Source organism: Perca flavescens, chromosome 22 (assembly GCF_004354835.1).
Source record: "Perca flavescens isolate YP-PL-M2 chromosome 22, PFLA_1.0, whole genome shotgun sequence".
Lineage (NCBI taxonomy): Eukaryota > Metazoa > Chordata > Actinopteri > Perciformes > Percidae > Perca > Perca flavescens.
In genome coordinates, this window is record NC_041352.1 from 25,205,176 (window position 1) to 25,225,175 (window position 20,000).

General features: G+C 46.4%; 2 protein-coding genes and 2 non-coding genes across 8 annotated transcripts in view; 3 read left to right on the plus strand and 1 right to left on the minus strand.

Annotated features, from left to right (window-relative positions):
• Positions 1-9,548, plus strand: part of LOC114548956 (clavesin-1) — a 22,189-nt gene extending 12,641 nt beyond the window's left edge. Inside the window, exons 5-7 of the mRNA XM_028569009.1 lie at positions 5,792-5,902; positions 8,108-8,337; positions 9,462-9,548. Coding sequence (XP_028424810.1) covers positions 5,792-5,902; positions 8,108-8,337; positions 9,462-9,540 — 420 coding nt within the window. The 3' untranslated portion in view covers positions 9,541-9,548. The remainder of the gene's footprint in view (positions 1-5,791; positions 5,903-8,107; positions 8,338-9,461) is intronic.
• Positions 9,549-16,181: 6,633 nt separating this feature from the next.
• The window catches only part of unm_hu7910 (un-named hu7910), a 92,445-nt gene continuing 88,626 nt past the window's right edge, over positions 16,182-20,000 (minus strand). For all 5 annotated transcript variants that reach the window (XM_028569004.1, XM_028569003.1, XM_028569001.1 and 2 more), the window contains one exon: positions 16,182-16,783. In XM_028569004.1, coding sequence (XP_028424805.1) covers positions 16,633-16,783 — 151 coding nt within the window. In that variant the 3' untranslated portion in view covers positions 16,182-16,632. The remainder of the gene's footprint in view (positions 16,784-20,000) is intronic.
• Positions 18,787-18,860, plus strand: trnai-aau (transfer RNA isoleucine (anticodon AAU)). The gene has a single exon. It is a non-coding gene; the product is annotated as a tRNA-Ile (tRNA).
• Positions 19,407-19,480, plus strand: trnai-aau (transfer RNA isoleucine (anticodon AAU)). Its single transcript has one exon. It is a non-coding gene; the product is annotated as a tRNA-Ile (tRNA).

The window sequence follows — 20,000 nt, forward strand, 5'->3', positions numbered from 1 at the left end:
GGGCCTCCAGGTAACTCAGGCCGCCCAATATCCTCAAACTGGCCATCGAGGGCCTCCAGGTAACTCAGCTCACGCCCAATATCCTAAAACTGGCCATCGAGGGCCTCCAGGTATCCTCAATATCCTCAAACTGGCCATCGAGGGCCTCCAGGTAACTCAGGCCGCCCAATATCCCAAACTGGCCATCCTAAAACTGCTCACGCCCAATATCCTCAAACTGGCCATCGAGGGCCTCCAGGTAACTCAGGCCCGCCCAATATCCTAAAACTGGCCATCGAGGGCCTCCAGGTAACTCAGGCCACGCCCAATATCCTAAAACTGGCCATCGAGGGCCTCCAGGTAACTCAGGCCACGCCCAATATCCTCAAACTGGCCATCGAGGGCCTCCAAAACTCAGGCCCGCCCAATATCCTAAAACTGGCCATCGAGGGCCTCCAGGTAACTCAGGCCCGCCCAATATCCTAAAACTGGCCATCGAGGGCCTCCAGGTAACTCAGGCCACGCCCAATATCCTCAAAGGGCCTCCTCAGGCCATCCTAAACTGGGCCGAGGACCTCCAGGTAACTCAGGCCACGCCCAATATCCTAAAACTGGCCATCGAGGGCCTCCAGGTAACTCAGGCCACGCCCAATATCCTCAAACTGGCCATCGAGGGCCTCCAGGTAACTCAGGCCACGCCCAATATCCTAAAACTGGCCATCGAGGGCCTCCAGGTAACTCAGGCCCGCCCAATATCCTAAAACTGGCCATCGAGGGCCTCCAGGTAACTCAGGCCACGCCCAATATCCTCAAACTGGCCATCGAGGGCCTCCAGTTAAACTCAGCTCACGCCCAATATCCTAAAACTGACCATCGAGGGCCTCCAGGTAACTCAGGCCACGCCCAATATCCTCAAACTGGCCATCGAGGGCCTCCAGGTAACTCAGGCCACGCCCAATATCCTCAAACTGGCCATCGAGGGCCTCCAGGTAAACTCAGGCCACGCCCAATATCCTCAAACTGGCCATCGAGGGCCTCCAGGTAACTCAGGCCACGCCCAAATCCTCGAGGGCCTCCAGGTAACTCAGGCCACGCCCAATATCCTCAAACTGGCCATCGAGGGCCTCCAGGTAACTCAGCTCACGCCCAATATCCTAAAACTGGCCATCGAGGGCCTCCAGGTAACTCAGGCCACGCCCAATATCCTAAAACTGGCCGAGGGCCTCCAGGTAACTCAGGGCCCAATATCCCTCCAGGTAACTCAGGCCACGCCCAATATCCAAAAACTGGCCATCGAGGGCCTCCAGGTAACTCAGGCCACGCCCAATATCCTAAAACTGGCCATCGAGGGCCTCCAGGTAACTCAGGCCACGCCCAATATCCTAAAACTGGCCATCGAGGGCCTCCAGGTAACTCAGGCCCGCCCAATATCCTAAAACTGGCCTCGAGGGCCTCCAGGTAACTCAGGCCCGCCCAATATCCTCAAACTGGCCATGAGGGGCCTCCTAACTCAGCTCACGCCCAATATCCTAAGGGCCTCCAGGTAACTCACGCCCAATATCCTCAAACTGGCCATCGAGGGCCTCCAGGTAACTCAGGCCACGCCCAATATCCTAAAACTGGCCAGGGCCTCCAGGTAAGGGGCCTCCTCCAGGTAACTCAGGCCCGCCCAATATCCTCAAACTGGGCCGAGGGCCTCCAGGTTAAACTCAGGGCCAATATCCCAAAAACTGGTAGGGCCTCCAGGTAACTCAGGCCACGCCCAATATCCTAAAACTGGCCATCGAGGGCCTCCAGTTAAACTCAGGCCACGCCCAATATCCTAAAACTGGCCGCCGAGGGCCTCCAGGTAACTCAGGCCACGCCCAATATCCTCAAACTGGCCATCGAGGGCCTCCAGTTAAACTCAGGCCCAATATCCTAAAACTGCCATCGAGGGCCTCCAGGTAACTCAGGCACGCCCAATATCCTCAAACTGGCCGCCGAGGGCCTCCAGTTAACTCACTCAGCCCAATATCCTCAAACTGGCCATCGAGGGCCTCCAGTTAAACTCAGGCTCACGCCCAATATCCTAAAACTGACCATCGAGGGCCTCCAGGTAACTCAGGCCCGCCCAATATCCTCAAACTGGCCATCGAGGGCCTCCAGGTAACTCAGCTCTAAACTGGCCATCGAGGGCCTCCAGGTAACTCAGGCCCAATATCCTAAAACTGGCCATAACGAGGGCCTCCATCCTCAAACTCAGGCCACGCCCAATATCCTCAAACTGGCCATCGAGGGCCTCCAGGTAACTCAGGCCCGCCCAATATCCTAAAACTGGCCGCCGAGGGCCTCCAAACTCAACTCAGGCCCTATCCTAAAACTGGCCATCGAGGGCCTCCAGGTAAACTCAGGCCCGCCCAATATCCTAAAACTGGCCATCGAGGGCCTCCAGGTAACTCAGGCCACGCCCAATATCCCAAACTATCCTCAAACTGGCCATCGAGGGCCTCCAGGTAACTCAGGCCACGCCCAATATCCTCAAACTGGCCAACGAGGCCCTCCAGGTAAACTGGCCAGGCCACGCCCCCAAACTGGCCATCCTCAAACCTGCCCAATATCCTAAAACTGACCATCGAGGGCCTCCAGGTAACTCAGGCCACGCCCAATATCCTCAAACTGGCCATCGAGGGCCTCCAGGTAACTCAGGCCACGCCCAATATCCTAAAACTGGCCATCGAGGGCCTCCAGGTAACTCAGGCCACGCCCAATATCCTAAAACTGGCCATCGAGGGCCTCCAGGTAACTCAGGCCCGCCCAATATCCTAAAACTGGCCATCGAGGGGCCTCCAGCCCAATATCCTAAAAACTGGCCTCGAGGGCCTCCAGGTAACTCAGGCCCAATATCCTAAAACTGGCCCGAGGGGTTAAACTCAGCCAATATCCTCAAACTGACCATCGAGGGCCTCCAGGTAACTCAGGCCCGCCCAATATCCTCAAACTGGCCATCGAGGGCCTCCAGGTAACTCAGCTCACGCCCAATATCCTAAAACTGGCCATCGAGGGCCTCCAGGTAAACTCAGGCCACGCCCAATATCCTCAAAATCGAGGGCCTCCAGGTAAACTCAGGCCACGCCCAATATCCTCAAACTGGCCACGCCCAATATCCTCAAGGGGCCTCCAGGTAACTCAGGCCACGCCCAATATCCTAAAACTGGCCATCGAAAACTGGCCGCCGCCATCGAGGGCCTCCAGGTAACTCAGGCCACGCCCAATATCCTCAAACTGGCCATCGAGGGCCTCCAGGTAACTCAGGCCACGCCCAATATCCTAAAACTGGCCATCGAGGGCCTCCAGGTAACTCAGGCCACGCCCAATATCCTAAAACTGGCCGCCGAGGGCCTCCAGGTAACTCAGGCCACGCCCAATATCCTCAAACTGGCCATCGAGGGGGGCCTCCGCCCAATATCCTAAAGGGCCTCCAGGCTCAGGCCACGCCCAATATCCTCAAACTGGCCATCGAGGGCCTCCAGGTAACTCAGGCCACGCCCAATATCCTAAAACTGGCCATCGAGGGGGCCTCCAGGGGCCACGCCCATATCCTAAAACTGGCCTCAGGGCCTCCAGGTAACTCAGGCCACGCCCAATATCCTAAAAACTGGGCCGAGGGGCCTCCAGGTAACTCAGGGCCTCCAGGTAACTCAGGCCACGCCCAATATCCTCAAACTGGCCATCGAGGGCCTCCAGCCCAATATCCTAAACTCAGGCCTCAGGCCACGCCCAATATCCTAAAAACTGGCCATCGAGGGCCTCCAGGTAAACTCAGGCCACAATATCCCCAATATCCTCAAACTGGCTAAAACTGGCCGAGGGCCTCCTCCGCCCAATATCCTAAAACTGGCCTCAGGGCCTCAAGGTAACTCAGCCCACGCCCAATATCCTAAAACTGGCCATCGAGGGCCTCCAGGTAACTCAGGCCACGCCCAATATCCTCAAACTGGCCATCGAGGGCCTCCAGGTAACTCAGGCCACGCCCAATATCCTCAAACTAATATCCTAAACTCAGGGCCTCACGCCCAATATCCTCAAACTGGCCATCGAGGGCCTCCAGTTAAAACTCAGGCCACGCCCAATATCCTAAAACTGGCCATCGAGGGCCTCCAGGTAACTCAGGCCCGCCCAATATCCTCAAACTGGCCAAACTGGCCCGAGGGCCTCCAGGTAACTCAGGCCACGCCCAATATCCTCAAACTGGCCATCGAGGGCCTCCAGGTAACTCAGGCCACGCCCAATATCCTAAAACTGGCCATCGAGGGCCTCCAGGTAACTCAGGCCACGCCCAATATCCTAAAAAACGAGGGCCTCCAGTTAAACTCAGCCCAATATCCTAAAACTGGTAGGGCCTCCAGGTAACTCAGGCCACGCCCAATATCCTCAAACTGGCCATCGAGGGCCTCCAGGTAACTCAGCCACGCCCAATATCCTAAAAGGGCCTCCAGGTAAACTCAGGCGCCCCAATATCCTAAAACTGGCCGAGGGCCTCCAGGTAACTCCCAAAATCCTCAAACTGGCCATCGAGGGCCTCCAGGTAACTCAGCTCACGCCCAATATCCTAAAACTGGCCATCGAGGGCCTCCAGGTAACTCAGCTCACACCCAATATCCTCCAAAATCAGCTCCCGCCCTCCTAAAACTGGCCTCGAGGGGGTAACTCCTCACACCCAATATCCCTAAAACTCAGGCCTCGAGGGCCTCCAGGTAACTCAGGCCTGTCTCTCCTTGTCTCCTTGTTTCCTCTCCTCTAACCGTCTCTCATTGTCTCCTTGTTTCCTCTCCTCATCTAACTGTCTCTCCTTGTCTCCTTGTTTCCTCTCCTCCCCTCTTTCATCTCCTTGTCTCCATGTCTCCTCGTTTCCTCTCCTCCTCTAACCGTCTCTCCTTGTCTCTGTCCTCTCCTTGTCTTCTTGTCTCCTTGTTTCCTATCCTCCTCTAACCATCTCTCCTTATCTCCTTTTTTCCTCTCCTCCTCTGACCGTCTCTCTTTGTCTCCTTGTTTCCTTTCCTCCCCTCCGTCCTCTCCTTGTCTCCTCGTTTCCTCTCCTCCTCTAACCGTCTCTCCTTGTCTCCTTGTCTCCTTGTTTCCTCTCCTCCTCTAAACGTCTCTCCTTGTCTCCTTGTTTCCTCTCCTCCTCTAACCTTCTCTCCTTGTTTCCTATCCTCCTCTAACCGTCTCTCCTTGTCTCCTTGTTTCCTCTCCTCCTCTAACCGTCTCGCCTTGTCTCCGTCCTCTTCTTGTCTCCATGTTTCCTCTCCTGCTCTAACCTTCTCTCCTTGTCTCCTTGTTTCTTCTCCTCCTCTAACCGTCTCTCCTTGTCTCCTCTCCTCCTCTAACCGTCTCTCCTTGGTTCCTTGTTTCCTCTCCTCCTCTAACCATCTTGCATTGTCTCGGTCCTCTCCTTGTCTCCTTGTTTCCTCTCCTCCTCTAACCGTCTCTCCTTGTCTCATTTTCTCCTCTCCTCCTCTAACCGTCTCTCCTTGTCTCCTTGTCTCCTCTCCTCCTCTAACCATCTCTCCTTGTCTCCTCTCCTCCTCTAACCGTCTCTCCTTGTCTCCTTGTTTCCTCTCCTCCTCTAACCGTCTCACCTTGTCTCGGTCCTATCCTTGTCTCCTTGTTTCCTATCCTCCTCTAACCGTCTCTCCTTGTCTCCTTGTTTCCTCTCCTCCTCTAACCGTCTCTCCTTGTCTCGTTTTCTCCTCTCCTCCTCTAACCGTCTCTCCTTGTCTCCTCTCCTCCTCTAACCGTCTCTCCTTGTCTCCTTGTCTCCTCTCCTCAGGACAGTTTCCCTGCTCGGTTCGGAGGAATCCACTTTGTGAACCAGCCGTGGTACATCCACGCCATGTTCACCATCATCAAACCCTTCCTCAAAGACAAGACCAGGAAGAGGGTGAGAAACACATCTTCCTCTTCATCCTTCCATCCTTTATCTTCCTCTTCATCCCTCCTTCCTTCCTTCCTCTTTATCACTCCTTCCTTCCTCTCCATCCCTCCTTCCTTCCTCTCCATCCCTCCTTCCTTCCTCTTCATCACTCCTTCCTTCCTCTCCATCCCGCCTTCCTTCCTCTCCATCCCTCACTCCTTTATCTTCCTCTTCATTCCTCCTTCTTTCCTCTTCATCACTCCTTCCTTCCTTTTCATCACTCCTTTATCTTCCTCTTCATCACTCCTTTCTTCCTCTCAATCCCTCCTTCATTTCGTCCTTCCTTCCTCTTCATCCTCCTTCCTTCCTCTCCATCCCTCTTTCCTTCCTCTTCATCCCTCCTTCCTTCCTCTCCATCCCTCCTTCCTTCCTCTACATCCCCTCCTTTATCTTCCTCTTCATCCCTCCTTCCTTTCTCTCCATCCCTCCTTTATCTTCCTCTTCATCACTCCTTCCTCTCCATCCCTCCTTCCTTCCTCTTCATCACTCCATAATCTTCCTCTTCATCACTCATTCCTTCCTCTTCATCCCTCCTTCCTTCCTCTTCATCACTCCTTTATCTTCCTCTTCATCCCTCCTTCCTTGCTCTCCATCCCTCCTTCCTTTCCTCCTTCCTTCCTCTTCATCCTTCCTTCCTTCCTCTTCATCCCTCCTTTATCTTCCTCTTCATCACTCCTTTATCTTCCTCTTCATCCCTCCTTCCTTCCTCTTCATCACTCCTTTATCTTCCTCTTCATCCCCCCTTCATTGCTCTCCATCCTTCCTTCCTTTCCTCCTTCCTTCCTCTTCATCCTTCCTTCCTTCCTCTCAATCCCTCTTTCCTTCCTCTTCATCCCTCCTTCCTTCCTCTCCATCCCTCCTTCCTTCCTCTCCATCCCTCCTTTATCTTCCTCTTCATCCCTCCTTCCTTCCTCTCCATCCCTCCTTTATCTTCCTCTTCATCACTCCTTTATCTTCCTCTTCATCCCTCCTTTATCTTCCTCTTCATCACTCCTTCCTTCCTCTCCATCCGTCCTTCCTTCCTCTTCATCACTCCATAATCTTCCTCTTCATCACTCCTAACTTCCTCTTCATCCCTCCTTCCTTCCTCTTCATCACTCCTTTATATTCCTCTTCATCCCTCCTTCCTTCCTCGTCATCACTCCTTTATCTTCCTCTTCATCCCTCCTTCCTTCCTCTGCTCCTTCCTTCCTCTTCATCCCTCTTTCTTTCCTCTCCATCCATCCTTCCTCTCCATCCCTCCTTCCTTCCTCTTCATCCCTCCTTCCTTCCTCTCCCTCCTTCCTTCATCTTCATCCCTCCTTCCTTTATCTTCTTCCTCCTGTTTTCTTCTGTCTCTCTCCTTTTTCTTTTCTCTTTCCCCTCCTCTCCTCTCTACAATATTTTTTCATCCTGTCTTTTCTTGTCTTCTCATCTCCTTCATTTCTGTTTCATCTTTTCTCTTTTTTCAACTACTTTTTGTTGGTATTATTAACACTCCTCTTTATGCTTCCTTCCTTCTTTTATTTCTTATTTCCTTTTGTCTTCTTTATCCTCTCCTCAATCTTTCTCTATTCCCTCCTTTTCTCACCTTTCCTTTACCTCCCCTCTCCTCCCCTCCCTTCTCCTCTCCTCCCTTCTCCTCCCCTCTCTTCTCCTCCCCTTGCTTCCTCTCCTCCCTTCTCCTCCCCTTGCTTCCTCTCCTCTCCTACCTTCTCCTCCCCTTGCTTCCTCTCCTCTCCTCCCTTCTCCTCCCCTTGCTTCCTCTCCTCCCTTATCCTCCCCTCCCTTCTCCTCCCCTTCCTTCCTCTCCTCTCCTCTCTTCTCCTCCCCTTGCTTCCTCTCCTTCTCCTCCCTTCTCCTCCCCTTGCTTCCTCTCCTCTCCTCCCTTCTCCTCCCCTCCCTTCTCCTCCCCTTGCTTCCTCTCCTCTCCTCCCTTCTCCTCCCCTTGCTTCCTCTCCTTCTCCTCCCTTCTCCTCCCCTTGCTTCCTCTCCTTCCTTCTCCTCCCCTTGCTTTCTCTCATCCCCTCCTTCCTTCTCCTTCCTTCTCCTCTCCTCCCCTCCCTTCTCCTTCCTTTTCCTCCCCTCTCCTCCCCTCCCTTCTCCCCCCCTCCCCTCTCCTCCCCTCCCTTCTCCTTCCTTCTCCCCCCCTCCCCTCTCCTCCCCTCCCTTCTCCTCTCCTCTCCTCCCCAGATCTTCCTCCACGGTAACAACCTGAACTCGCTCCACCAGCTGCTGCAGCCCGAGTGTTTGCCGTCTGAGTTCGGTGGGACTCTGCCTCCGTACGACATGGGCATCTGGGCCCGGACACTGCTGGGCCCGGACTACAGCGACGAGACCGAGTACACGCTCACCTACGACGCGCTGCACGTCAGGGAGAACTGCGGAGGAGGAGGAGGAGGAGACAGGGAGTCCATGAAGAGGTAACTAACACACTACTCCGGCGTTTCCGAGCCACTAAAACGGCCACATTTGGGAACACTGCTGCTCCGTTTTTGGGTTTGAAAACTGCGGGATTTTAGCCTGACAAGCCAGACCCACATCAAGGAGCTCCCCATTGGTCAGGGCTCAATCCGAGGGGCGGGATAAACGGTTGTCTTTCAAATTCCCTCTGCAAGCAACAGGATAGCGCAGCAACCAGGCAGAGCAGAGTTGGATATTATCGTAGATAGACTTTGGGGTCAGAGGTGCTTGCAACTGATGGTTGAGAAAATTGGAGAGAAAAAAAAAAGGTTTAAATATCCAATTTTTTAATTTGTCATGGTGGAATAAAAAATGAAAAATAGGATATTTGAACCCTTTGGCAACATCAGTCGGTAGCGTGATTTATGCTATGCGGAGAAACAGACGTGGAGATACCAATAGTCTCTGACGTGCACCTCTCCACCCCGACTCATGTCCTGGTTCTCCTTCTCCATCAACAGCATGAGATCAAGGAGAGGGGTAACTTCTCCTTCTCCAGATTCCCCATCGTGGTCAGAAAGAACATGGGACACACTTCCTCTCACTAGGACTCTAGAGTCGCTAATCACTGTCAAGAATATCACTGTCACTCTCTCACTCGCTCTACCACACACACACACACACACACACACACACACACGCGCACGCACGCATGCATGCACGCAAACGCACACACAAACACGCAGAGGAAACAGAAAGACATACACACACATACACGTACAAACACATAGAGGAAACAGAAAACATACACATACATACGCACGCACGCACGTACGCACGCAAACGCACGCGCACACAGAAAACACACACACACACATGCACACACACACACACACACAGAGGAAACAGAAAACAAAGGACCCCTAGGGGGACACGGACCCCCATTTGAGAAACACTGGGTTAGATAGCTCACAGACCTTCAGTAACTTCGTCTTTGCTCCAAACTGCGCTCCCTGCTCTGACTTTGTTGTTCTGCTACTCGAGCTAAAAGTCTCGGCTTCTTTTTTGTCTCAAATCGCTGCTTAAAAATTAAAACAGTGTGTAGCCTCAAACAAATATGTGTGTGTGTGTGTGTGTGTTTCAGGTCTCAGTCGGCGGTGGAACCAGGAACTCTCCGACAAACAGACAGAGAGACCAGCACACCACTACTGGCCCTGGACTGAGAAAACACACACACACACACACTCATAGACACAAACTCACACACACACACACACACACACACACAGACACACACCCACTCAGACAGCCACAGACACACACTCACTCAGACACACAGACACCCACACATACACACACTCTGTCTCTGAGCCGTCTAATGCCTCCCAGCTGAGCCAGCAGCATCTGTCAACGACCCACACACACACACACACACACACACACACACACACACACACACACACACACACACACACACACACACGCGTGTGTCGTCTTCTGCTTTAACTTGTATCATTAATCCTGTCAGACACACGCAGGAATGTAAGACGAACACATTTAAACTGTTTCTTTGCGCCGAGTCACTAAAACTTTATTTAAACCTTTGAGAACAGATTGACGACAGAAAGAAAAAATATATAAATCATATCTTTAATTAAGAAATATTCAGAGCCAGTTTTCACCAACAAGGACTAGAGAGCAGGATAAGATTAACCAAAGTTTGGGGGAAGCATTCTCTAAGTTTTAGGACAATAACAACTAAACAGGAAGTATAATGTTGCCCCGTTTTATTATATTTTTAGCCTATATTTTGTTTATGTTTTCCCAGATTGTCTTCATTCAAAGAATGACGAATTATCTTTTAGCTACGGAGGATGAAAAATGACTTAAGTATCCATAAATAAATTGATATATAAAAAAATTTGAAAAAAATCAGTATTAAAATAAATGTTGAAATAAACAAATAAATGCAGGACATAACTAAATTATTATCATTAATTCAAAAAGAAATCTGTATTTCTGTGTCTGTATGTAAATGTGGTTACGATGCATTTATTTACCGTATTTTATTTATTTATTTTATTTATTTACTATATTTTATTTATTTACTTTATTAATTTACCGTATTTTATTTATTTATTTTTATATTTACAACTTTTTAGCAGCTTTTGTTTGCAGTGTACAAATCTCAAACATATTGGATAAATACTGAATTCCTCTCATTCATTTACTAAGAAAATAGCAAACATGACATAGTTTTGATGGTTTTTCAAATTTTGTTTTTTTTTCTTGTTTTATGTTCATCATAAACTGAATGTTTTTAGGTTTGTTGACAGTTGACACTTTAGTCTCCCAAAACGTTAGATGCTTTTTGACATTTCATTCATTTGGAACAACAATCTTTGACAAAATAAGCTACAATACAAGTTAATAACAATTGTGCAGCTTGTATTTGCGTTCACAAAAGTGCTCGTTTTGCCGCTGACAGACTCAGATTATTATTCTAAGTGTCTGACAACATTATGGAAAGGATGTTTAAGGAGGTCAACCTTTCTGTTAAAGACTAAGATCCTTTATTTAAACTTAAAAACATTACCAAAAACAACCCACCAGACTCCATGTAAATAAACAGTAATTTTAGCATCGTGAAATACTCTTCATTCAAAGTGGACGGAAACAAAATAAAACTATGATAAGCCGTTTTGAGTCGTCTTTCCACTTTCCCAACTATCACAACTCTATTTCTGGTTGAAATAAACACATAGTTTACTGATTTACATGTGAAGATATGTTGGCTCTATACACGCTTAAAGTATTGTTTTTTTAAATGGAGTCTGGTGGGTTTAGCACTAGCGACTTCAGAGCTGTTTCTGGTTAAACAGAAAGGTCTCAAAGAGGTTTTAAAGGTCCATCTCTGTCGGGATCCTTTCCATAATGTTGTCAGACACTTAGAATAATAATCTGAGTCTGTCAGCGGCAACAAAAAGCACTTTTAGTGGACCAAAGTGACAATGAACATTTGCCCCGTACGGTAACATTGCAGCCCTGGTCTGTGGTTGCAGGTTACAGTGTTCACGCTAAATACTGGACCAATGTCAAAGATTGTTGTTACCATCAGTCACTTACACACAAAAACGTAGGAAAATAGGGTCCAGGAAAAAAATGACGAAATGACCCTTTACCCCTTGGTTAAAAACAATCCTTGTTGGTGAAACCAAATTTAAATGTTTTGGAGGAGGATTTATCTTCCGCGTTTGCTGAGCTGTGAATCTAATATAATTTTTTTTTTCGGGTTTTTTGAGCTGCTGTGACATGGCGGCTTCATCTACTTGCTGGAGTATTTTCCTTAAAAATATGAATCAAAATACTTTTAATTTAACTGTCTTTTAATGTCCCGATAATCTGAAAGAGAAAGAGAGTCAAAAGGGGTAGGAAACACTCATCAGCGATTAAAAAAAAACAAGGAAGGATGGAAGAAAGAAACTTCACATTGGTAGAATAATTTCAAATTTTTTCTAACATGTAAAATAAAAAAAAATAAAAGTCACGACACAACTTCGCACAAGCATTTCAAAATAAAACAGTCCCTCCAGAAAAACGTGATTATGTGATCACATAATTCAACGCATAATCAGCCAAAGTCCGCATATTTATGCGGACACCGCATTTTTGTTGCAAAAAAGTCCCATAATATATCTTAGCAGAAAGTTGAAAAATGTTGCGTTTACTCAAAGAATTTCTAATATAGGAAGAAGTATACACTCTCGTTACTTCCGGCTTCTGAACTTGTTGCAGTTCCACCAGAAATCCATATAGGGGGCGCTCACAGGCCAGTGCAGAATGAATGGGACTCTATGGAGCTACACCCCTCAAAATCCACTTTTCTCAGGATATAATATTTTGTCTAGTAATTTGAATGTTGCATTCGAAAGGGGAGGCTAAGAAAATACAGTACACACTGCTGGGTGTTAGAATTATTTTAAGTCGTTTTTTTGTTCTAAAAAGCTTTTTAAAATGTCAGTGACGTCATACACATATACGGCTGGAGATACTGCTTTACGGCAAGCTCTGAGTCGCTTTTTTTTCTCTTTTTCGTCAAACCGCAGTTTTTGCAAGTTCCCGCAATTTCAGCCCATAAAATTGCATAAATACTGTATCATATAGCATATTCCATCGCTTTTTTTAATAAAAACGTGCCGCATAATCAAATATTTGTTTACTAAGAAAATACCAAACATGAGATAGTTTTGATGGTTTTTCCAATTTTTTGGAGTTTTTCTTGTTTTATGGTCATCATGAACTGAAAGTTTTTAGGTTTGTTGACAGTTGACACTTTAGACTCCCGAAATGTTAGATGCTTTTTGACATTTCATAGACTAATTCATTTGGAACGACAATCTTTGACGAAATAAAATACAATATAAGTTAATGGGGCAATTGTGCAGCTTGTATTTACGTTCACAAAAGTGCTTGTTTTGTCGCTGACAGACTCAGATTATTATTCTTAGTGTCTGACAACATTTTGGAAAGGATGTTTGATGTTTGAAAGGAAAATTGCATAAATATCCCGCATATTCCATCACTTTTTTTAAGAAAACGTGCCTCTTAATCAAGGATTTTTTTGCCCGCAACAATCACAAAAATACTCAACATTTTTCTGGAAGGACTGATAAAAGCACCGCACATGTCGCCACAAACCGCACAGGCAAATCGGGCAAAGATACTATAACCGGATCATGTGCATGAAAACTTAAAATAAAATACTGTTCTACCAGAGTGATATCTTTCTGAAATAAAAAAGTATAGTATAGTGCTGTGAAGTGAAACACACAGGACGCCAAATCATCACCGTTAACCTCTAGGGCAGAGAAGAAGGGGGAAAGATTGTTTCTATTGTAACTTATTATTAGTATTATTATTATGAAGATTGTATATTATTGTTATAAGTATTATTACACTGCAAAGAAAGTGACACACTTGGCCAGTTTTATGCCGAGATATTCAAAGTCAAATTATCTTCAATTTCTGCGACGTAAATACTTTTATTTTCTGTCAGAAATCAGGAAAAAAAAAGACTTGTTAAAACCCTCTGAGGACGAAAGATGTGTGTGTGTCTGTCTCTCTGTGTGTGTGTGTGTCTCTGTGTGTGTGTGTGTCTGTGTGTGTGTGTGGCTCTGTGTGTGTGTGTCTCTTTCTGTGCGTGTGTCTGTGTGTGGGGATCTCTGTGTGTATGACTCTGTGTGTGTGTGTCTCTTTCTGTGTGTTTGTGTATATGTGTGTCTCTGTGTTTGTGTCTGTGTGTGTGGCTCTGTGTGTGTGTGTGTGTGTCTCTGTCTCTGTATGTGTGCGTATGTTTGTGTAGACATTTATTTACTATTTTATTCATATATTATGCTACTTTTGTGAAACCAAGATTTTTGTAAACTCATTTAAACAAGAAATTTGAGAAATATTTCTGTTTTAGGGCCAAATTATGTCTTTATACGTTGCTCTGGAAAACATTTGGGCGTCACTTTACAGAAAGCTGAGTTTGTTCTGACCATTTTAATATGAAATACACAGGGATCAGTTATAGGTAAAAACCCTTAAAGGAAGAATTTAAGAAGCTGTATAAAAAATACTGTTAGACCTCAGAGGGTTAAGAACATGTGCAGGTTGATGATTTTACTTTGAAAATATCTTGGTGAACTGTGGATTATTTGTAAAATATGAAGGCCAGGTTGGTCATGATTGTGTGCGGTGTTTTGAACTCGTCATCAGGGCTACACTAATGTAATGTATTTCCTTTCAATGAATGTATAGAAGTAAACATTTACACCAACGGGACTGGGCTGTTTTTCATTTAACCGCAGGGCTTTTATTTTGAAAAGCCAACATGTTTTTCTAAACACAGGCCCAATAATTCACAGACTACAGAGAGGAGAGGCGTAGAGGAGGAGAGGAAATAAGGAACAAAGAGAGGAGACAAGAAGAGGAGAGAAAAGAATATAAGGAGATGAGCGGAAACAAGGAAAGGACACAACGAGAGGAGAAAAGAGGAAACAAGGAGAGAAGAGAAGAGGAAACAAGGAGAGGAATAAGGAGAGAAGAGGAGAGAAAGATGAAGGAGAGAAGAGAAGAGAAAGAGGAAGGAGAGAAGAGGAGAGAAAGAGGAAGAGAGGGAGAATGGGAGAGAAAGAGGAAAGAGAATAGGAGAGAAAGAGAGGAAGGAAAGAATATGAGAGAAAGAGACAAGGGAAAGAATAGGAGAGAAAGAGGTAGGAGAGAAGAAGAGAGGAAGGAGAGAAGATGAGAGAAAGAGAGGGAGGAGAGAAAGGAGATGATTGGAGAAAAAGAGAGGAAGAATGAGAGAAAGAGACAAATAAGGAGAGGAATAGAGAAAGGAGAAGAGAGAAAGAATGAGTGAAAGAGAGGAAGAGAAAGAATTTGAGAAAGAGAGGAACAATGAGAAAGAGGAAGAAGGCGAGAAAGACATAAAGAAGGAGAGAAAGAGGGGAAGAAGGAGAGAAGGAGAGGAGAGAATGAGAAAGGAGAGAAAGAGAGGAAGAGAGGAAGAACCAGTCAAACACAAAGTCAATAAACCGGAATCCAAAGAAATAAAAACACACTTTTCTTTTTTTTTTGGAGGTTTGGATTTTTTTCAGTATTTATTTATTTTTAATATAAATATAAATCTTTTTAACATCTTGAGTTTTGTTGTTTTTGTGCAAACGTGAAGAAAAAAAAAAAAAACAGAATACACTGAAATAAAGAAAGCATCGTGGTTATCAGAACCGTACAGAGACAATTTCATCTTTTAGTGTTACAACTCTCGTTTCACAATTCATCTCCAAAATATGGACGAGATTTCGAGAGCAGAGAGATTTCGAGAGCAGAGAGATTTTGAGAGCAGAGAGATTTCGAGAGCAGAGATTTAGAGAGCAGACATTTCGAGAGCAGAGATTTCAAGAAAAGAGATTTCGAGAGCAGAGAGATTTCGAGAGCAGAGAGATTTCGAGAGCAGAGATTTCGAGAGCAGAGAGATTTCAAGAGCAGAGAGATTTCGAGAACAGAGATTTTGAGAGCAGAGCAGATTTCGAGAGAGCAGAAAAAGATTTAGAGCAGAGAGAGCAGAGAGATTTCTCGAGAGCAGAGAGAGCAGAGATTTCAAGAACAGAGATTTTGAGAGCAGAGATTTCGAGAGCAGAAAGATTTCGAGAGCAGAGAGATTTCTAGAGCAGAGATTTCAAGAGCAGAGATTTTGAGAGCAGAGATTTCGAGAGCAGAGAGATTTCGAGAGCAGAGAGATTTCGAGAGCAGAGAGATTTAGAGAGCAGACATTTCGAGAGCAGAGATTTTGAGAGCAGAGATTTAGAGAGCAGAGAGATTTAGAGATCAGAGAGATGGTTTTAGGGTTCGAGACCCAAGAACTAGTCGTGAGGTTTGGGAAAAGAAAAGAAGAAGCTGGCCCTGCAGAGGACGTCCGTAACTTTCCCAAAAACATTTCCACCTGTTCAGAAGGAGTCCATAACTGTTGGTAACTTGAACCTGGTCCAAACAGGGTTAACCTGGGCTAAATCAGGGCTAAAGAAGAGAAGAGAAGAGGGGAGAAAGAGAGGAGGAAAGAGAGAAGAGTAGAGGAAGAAGGAGAGTAGATGAGAGAAAGGAAGGAGAGAAGAGAAGAGGAAGAAGGAGAGAAGATGAGAGAAAGAGGAAGGAGAGAAGAGGAGAGGAAGGAGAGAAGATGAGAAAAAGAGGAAGGAGAGAAGAGGAGAGGAAGAAGGAGAGAAGATGAGAGAAAGAGGAAGGAGAGAAGAGGAGAGGAAGGAGAGAAGATGAGAGAAAGAGGAAGGAGAGAAGAGGAGAGGAAGGAGAGAAGATGAGAGAAAGAGGAAGAAGGAGAGAAGGGGAGAGAAAGAGAGAAGAGGAGAGAAAGAGAGGAAGGAGAGAAGAGAAGGTCTGAACAGGGCTAACCCGGTCCAAACAGGGCTAACCTGGTCCAAACAGGGCTAACCCGGTCCAAACAGGGCTAACCCGGGTTAAATCCGGGCTAACCAGGGTTAAATCCGGGCTAAAACAAGTACTCTGTGTTTGCCTTTTTTGGGCGAAAGGTTGTAACGTCAGTAGTAACTTTTTCATTTCTTTGGTCCAAGGGTGTGATCCTTCGACAGACAACCATTTAGTTCATCCTCACACACAAAACGGCAAAAAACAAAACATGATTCTTCTCCGACTCCGTTAATCCACCGAGGGAAGCAGCGTCTGGTCCGATAAGTGTCTGTCTGTCTGTCTGTCCGTCTGTCGGTTCTTACCGGGTCTGCCGTGGTTCCTTCGGTCTAAATGGGGCTCAGCGTCTGCCGCTGGTACGCCGTTAACTCCGGGTGCCACACGTCCACGATGAAGATGAGCCGGTAACGCTCGGCGTCCTGCCAGACCTCGTGCTCGAAGGAGTCGTCGAAGATCAGGACTTTACCTTCCTCCCATTCCCTGAGACACACGGAGAACAGCACGTTACGTAGGTTACGTAGGCAGGTGACATAGGCAGGTTACGAAAGTAGGTTACATAGGCAGGTTACATAGACGTTACATAAGCAGGTTACATAGGCACGTTATGTAGGCAGATTACATAGACGTTACATAGGCAGGTTACATAGGCAGGTTACGTAGGCACGTTACGTAGGGAGGTTACATAGGCACCTTACGTAGGCACGTTACGTAGGCACGTTACGTAGGCACGTTACTTAGGCAGGTTACATAGGCAGGTTACATAGACGTTACATAGGCAGGTTACATAGGCAGGTTACATAGACGTTACATAGGCAGGTTACATAGGCAGGTTACATAGACGTTACATAGGCAGGTTACTTAGGCACGTTACGTAGGCACGTTACGTAGGCACGTTACTTAGGCAGGTTACATAGGCAGGTTACATAGGCAGGTTACATAGACGTTACATAGGCAGGTTACATAGACGTTACATAGGCATGTTACATAGGCAGGTTACGTAGACACGTTACGTAGGCACGTTACTTAGGCAGGTTACATAGACACGGCACATTTTTTACATTAAAAAAATCCCGCGGCACACCACCAACCAAAAATTTTACAAAATGACACATTGTAGCCTGATAATCAGAATTTGCATTTTTCCTTTTTAAAAATGTATCCATCGCTTTTGCAGGCTTACATCGATGATCTCGGCCCTACTGCTTACATCCTGGCACTGCGGGATGCGCGCAAAAGGTGGCAGCAGGGCTCCAGACTAACTTTTTTCACTAGGCGCACAGTGGCCCCCAACTGAAAATTTTAGGGGCAGAACCGAAAGCTGCTGTAGAAATAAAGTTGCCTTGCCTTACAACCTCAGCCTGTCAGTCAGTCACCAGGGCATAAAAACCACTGTTGTGCCTGCTCGGCTCCGAGGAAGTGTACGTCAACAGCACCGCAACCGTTATCGGCTCTCCATTAATATCATATCGCAGCAAACACTGTCTGCTTGAAGTTATGAAAAACTGTAACCACACTAGAAACCACTTTATCGGCATTTCCGTGACTTCAACAAAACTGCAGAGCCCACGTAGTTTGCATCGTCTGCAGCTCTGCGTGTGTGCGAGTGTGTGTGTTTGTGTTTCAGAGCTCTGCTTTGACACAAGAGAGGACAGATAAGCTTGCGCTTACGTGTAAAAAAATCTGATCCAGACAGCTTTTGGAGTCACACAGGAGTCGTCGAAGACGCAGCACACGGAGAACGGCAGGTTACGTAGGCATAATTCACACATTACAACCCCCCCAATAATCTCAACTTGGCTCAATGTCACAGCCCCATCTGAGTCGAACGCAGATGTGAGTTGCGCATGCTCACATTTAAACGGTTTACGGCATAACGTGTCATACTGAAATTTGTGAAATCCATAAAATAATAAACTTTTCTCTTTAGATACAATAACAGAAGATGGCAGTCATTTCAAAAACGTTTTAGCTATCTATGATTGTTAGATTGCTAACGTTAGCTCATAGACGTTAGCTGAAAAAGCAGTTAGCATCTTGGAGGCTACTTGTCGCAAAGTTACGCATGCACGACTCAAATCTGCGCTCGACTCACATCACGCTTTTGTTGCTTTTTTCAAGTGTTTTTTTTTTACTCTTTTTTTCTATATTTTTGTGGCCTTTTTCAAGTTTTATTTTATTCTTTTTTGACACTTTTTTCAACGTTTTTTTTTTTTGCTTTTTTCTATATTTTTGTGGCCTTTTTCAAGATTTTTTGGACATTTTTTTTCAATGTTTTTGTTGCCTTTTTCAAGTTTTTTTTTCTGAAAATGTTTTGTGTTTTTGTCGCCTTTTTCAATCCATGCAGACATGTCCCGGGACCTCCCAAGATAGATCTCTAACCCCCCAAGGTTGGACCCATTGGGATGTTTACGTCTGACTCTTCTACAAACAATCAGAACTACAGAAAGGTCACTTTCCTTTCATAAGTGAGGCCATTCTCATGTGGCCGGTTAGCTCAGTTGGTTAGAGCGTGGTGCTAATAACGCCAAGGTCGCGGGTTCGATCCCCGTACGGGCCAAACAGCTTTTGAGTAACACTGTCACACAGTTTCAGTGAGAGGAAACAAGTGAAAACACATGAGTAAAAAAATAACAACACAGAGTTATTACTTTCACAGAAAAGGGTGATTTATGGTTCTTCGGAGGCTCCACGCAGAGCTAACCCTTGGTCTGAAGTTTGAACGTGTGTCGATAATAGCAGGACCGGTGTGTGTGTGTGTGTGTGTGTGTTTGTCTCACAAGTCTTAGTGAGAGAGTGACAGTGATTATCTTCAGAGTGAGTAAGTGACTCTAGAGTCATAGTGAGTGAAACAAAGTGTCTTTCTGTAGCAGGAAAAGTTCACCTCGCTTCCCCCCACGTTTTTTTTTTTTGGACACTTTTAAATGTTTTAGTTTATCTTTTTTCAAGGTTTTGTTGCCTTTTTCTACATTTCTGTGGCCTTCTTTAAGTGTTATTTGGACATGTTTTTGTAGCTTTTTTCAAGTGTTCTTTTTTTTTCCCAACAATGTTTTTGTCGCTTGTTCAATACATGCAGACCTGCCCCGGGACCTCCCTAGCTCTCCATGGCCGGTTAGCTCAGTTGGTTAGAGCGTGGTGCTAATAACGCCAAGGTCGCGGGTTCGATCCCCGTACGGGCCAGACAGCTTTTGAGTAACACTGACACGCAGGACTCGTCGAAAACGAGGACTTTACCTCTCTCCCATTTCCTGAGACGGAGAACGGCATGTTACATAGGCATAATTCACACATGACAACCCCCCCAGTAATCTCAACTAGGCCTATGTCACTGTAACCTGACTCCGCCAGATGGATTGCTTCGCATTTGCTCGGCATATCCATCTGGGAACTTTCCGTTGGAGAACTTTTGGGAAGGGGCAGAATACTGGTTATTTGATTGGATGAACCATCTGTCTATCACCTATGTTGGTGATAGACGGGCCAAATCAACCAATCAGATCCACGTGACACACAGCCGTCTTCTAAGGCCCTGAGAAGCCCCGAGCAGAGAGTAGCAGTGCTTCGCCTTCTGAGAATATAGTTCCCAGTATGTATACGGTTAGAAGATGGCTGTGTGTCATGTGACCTTGTTATCTGTACACGCTGTGACTATACAAATCACAACATGTAAATAGGAACATGTTGGCGTTATTTTGTCACT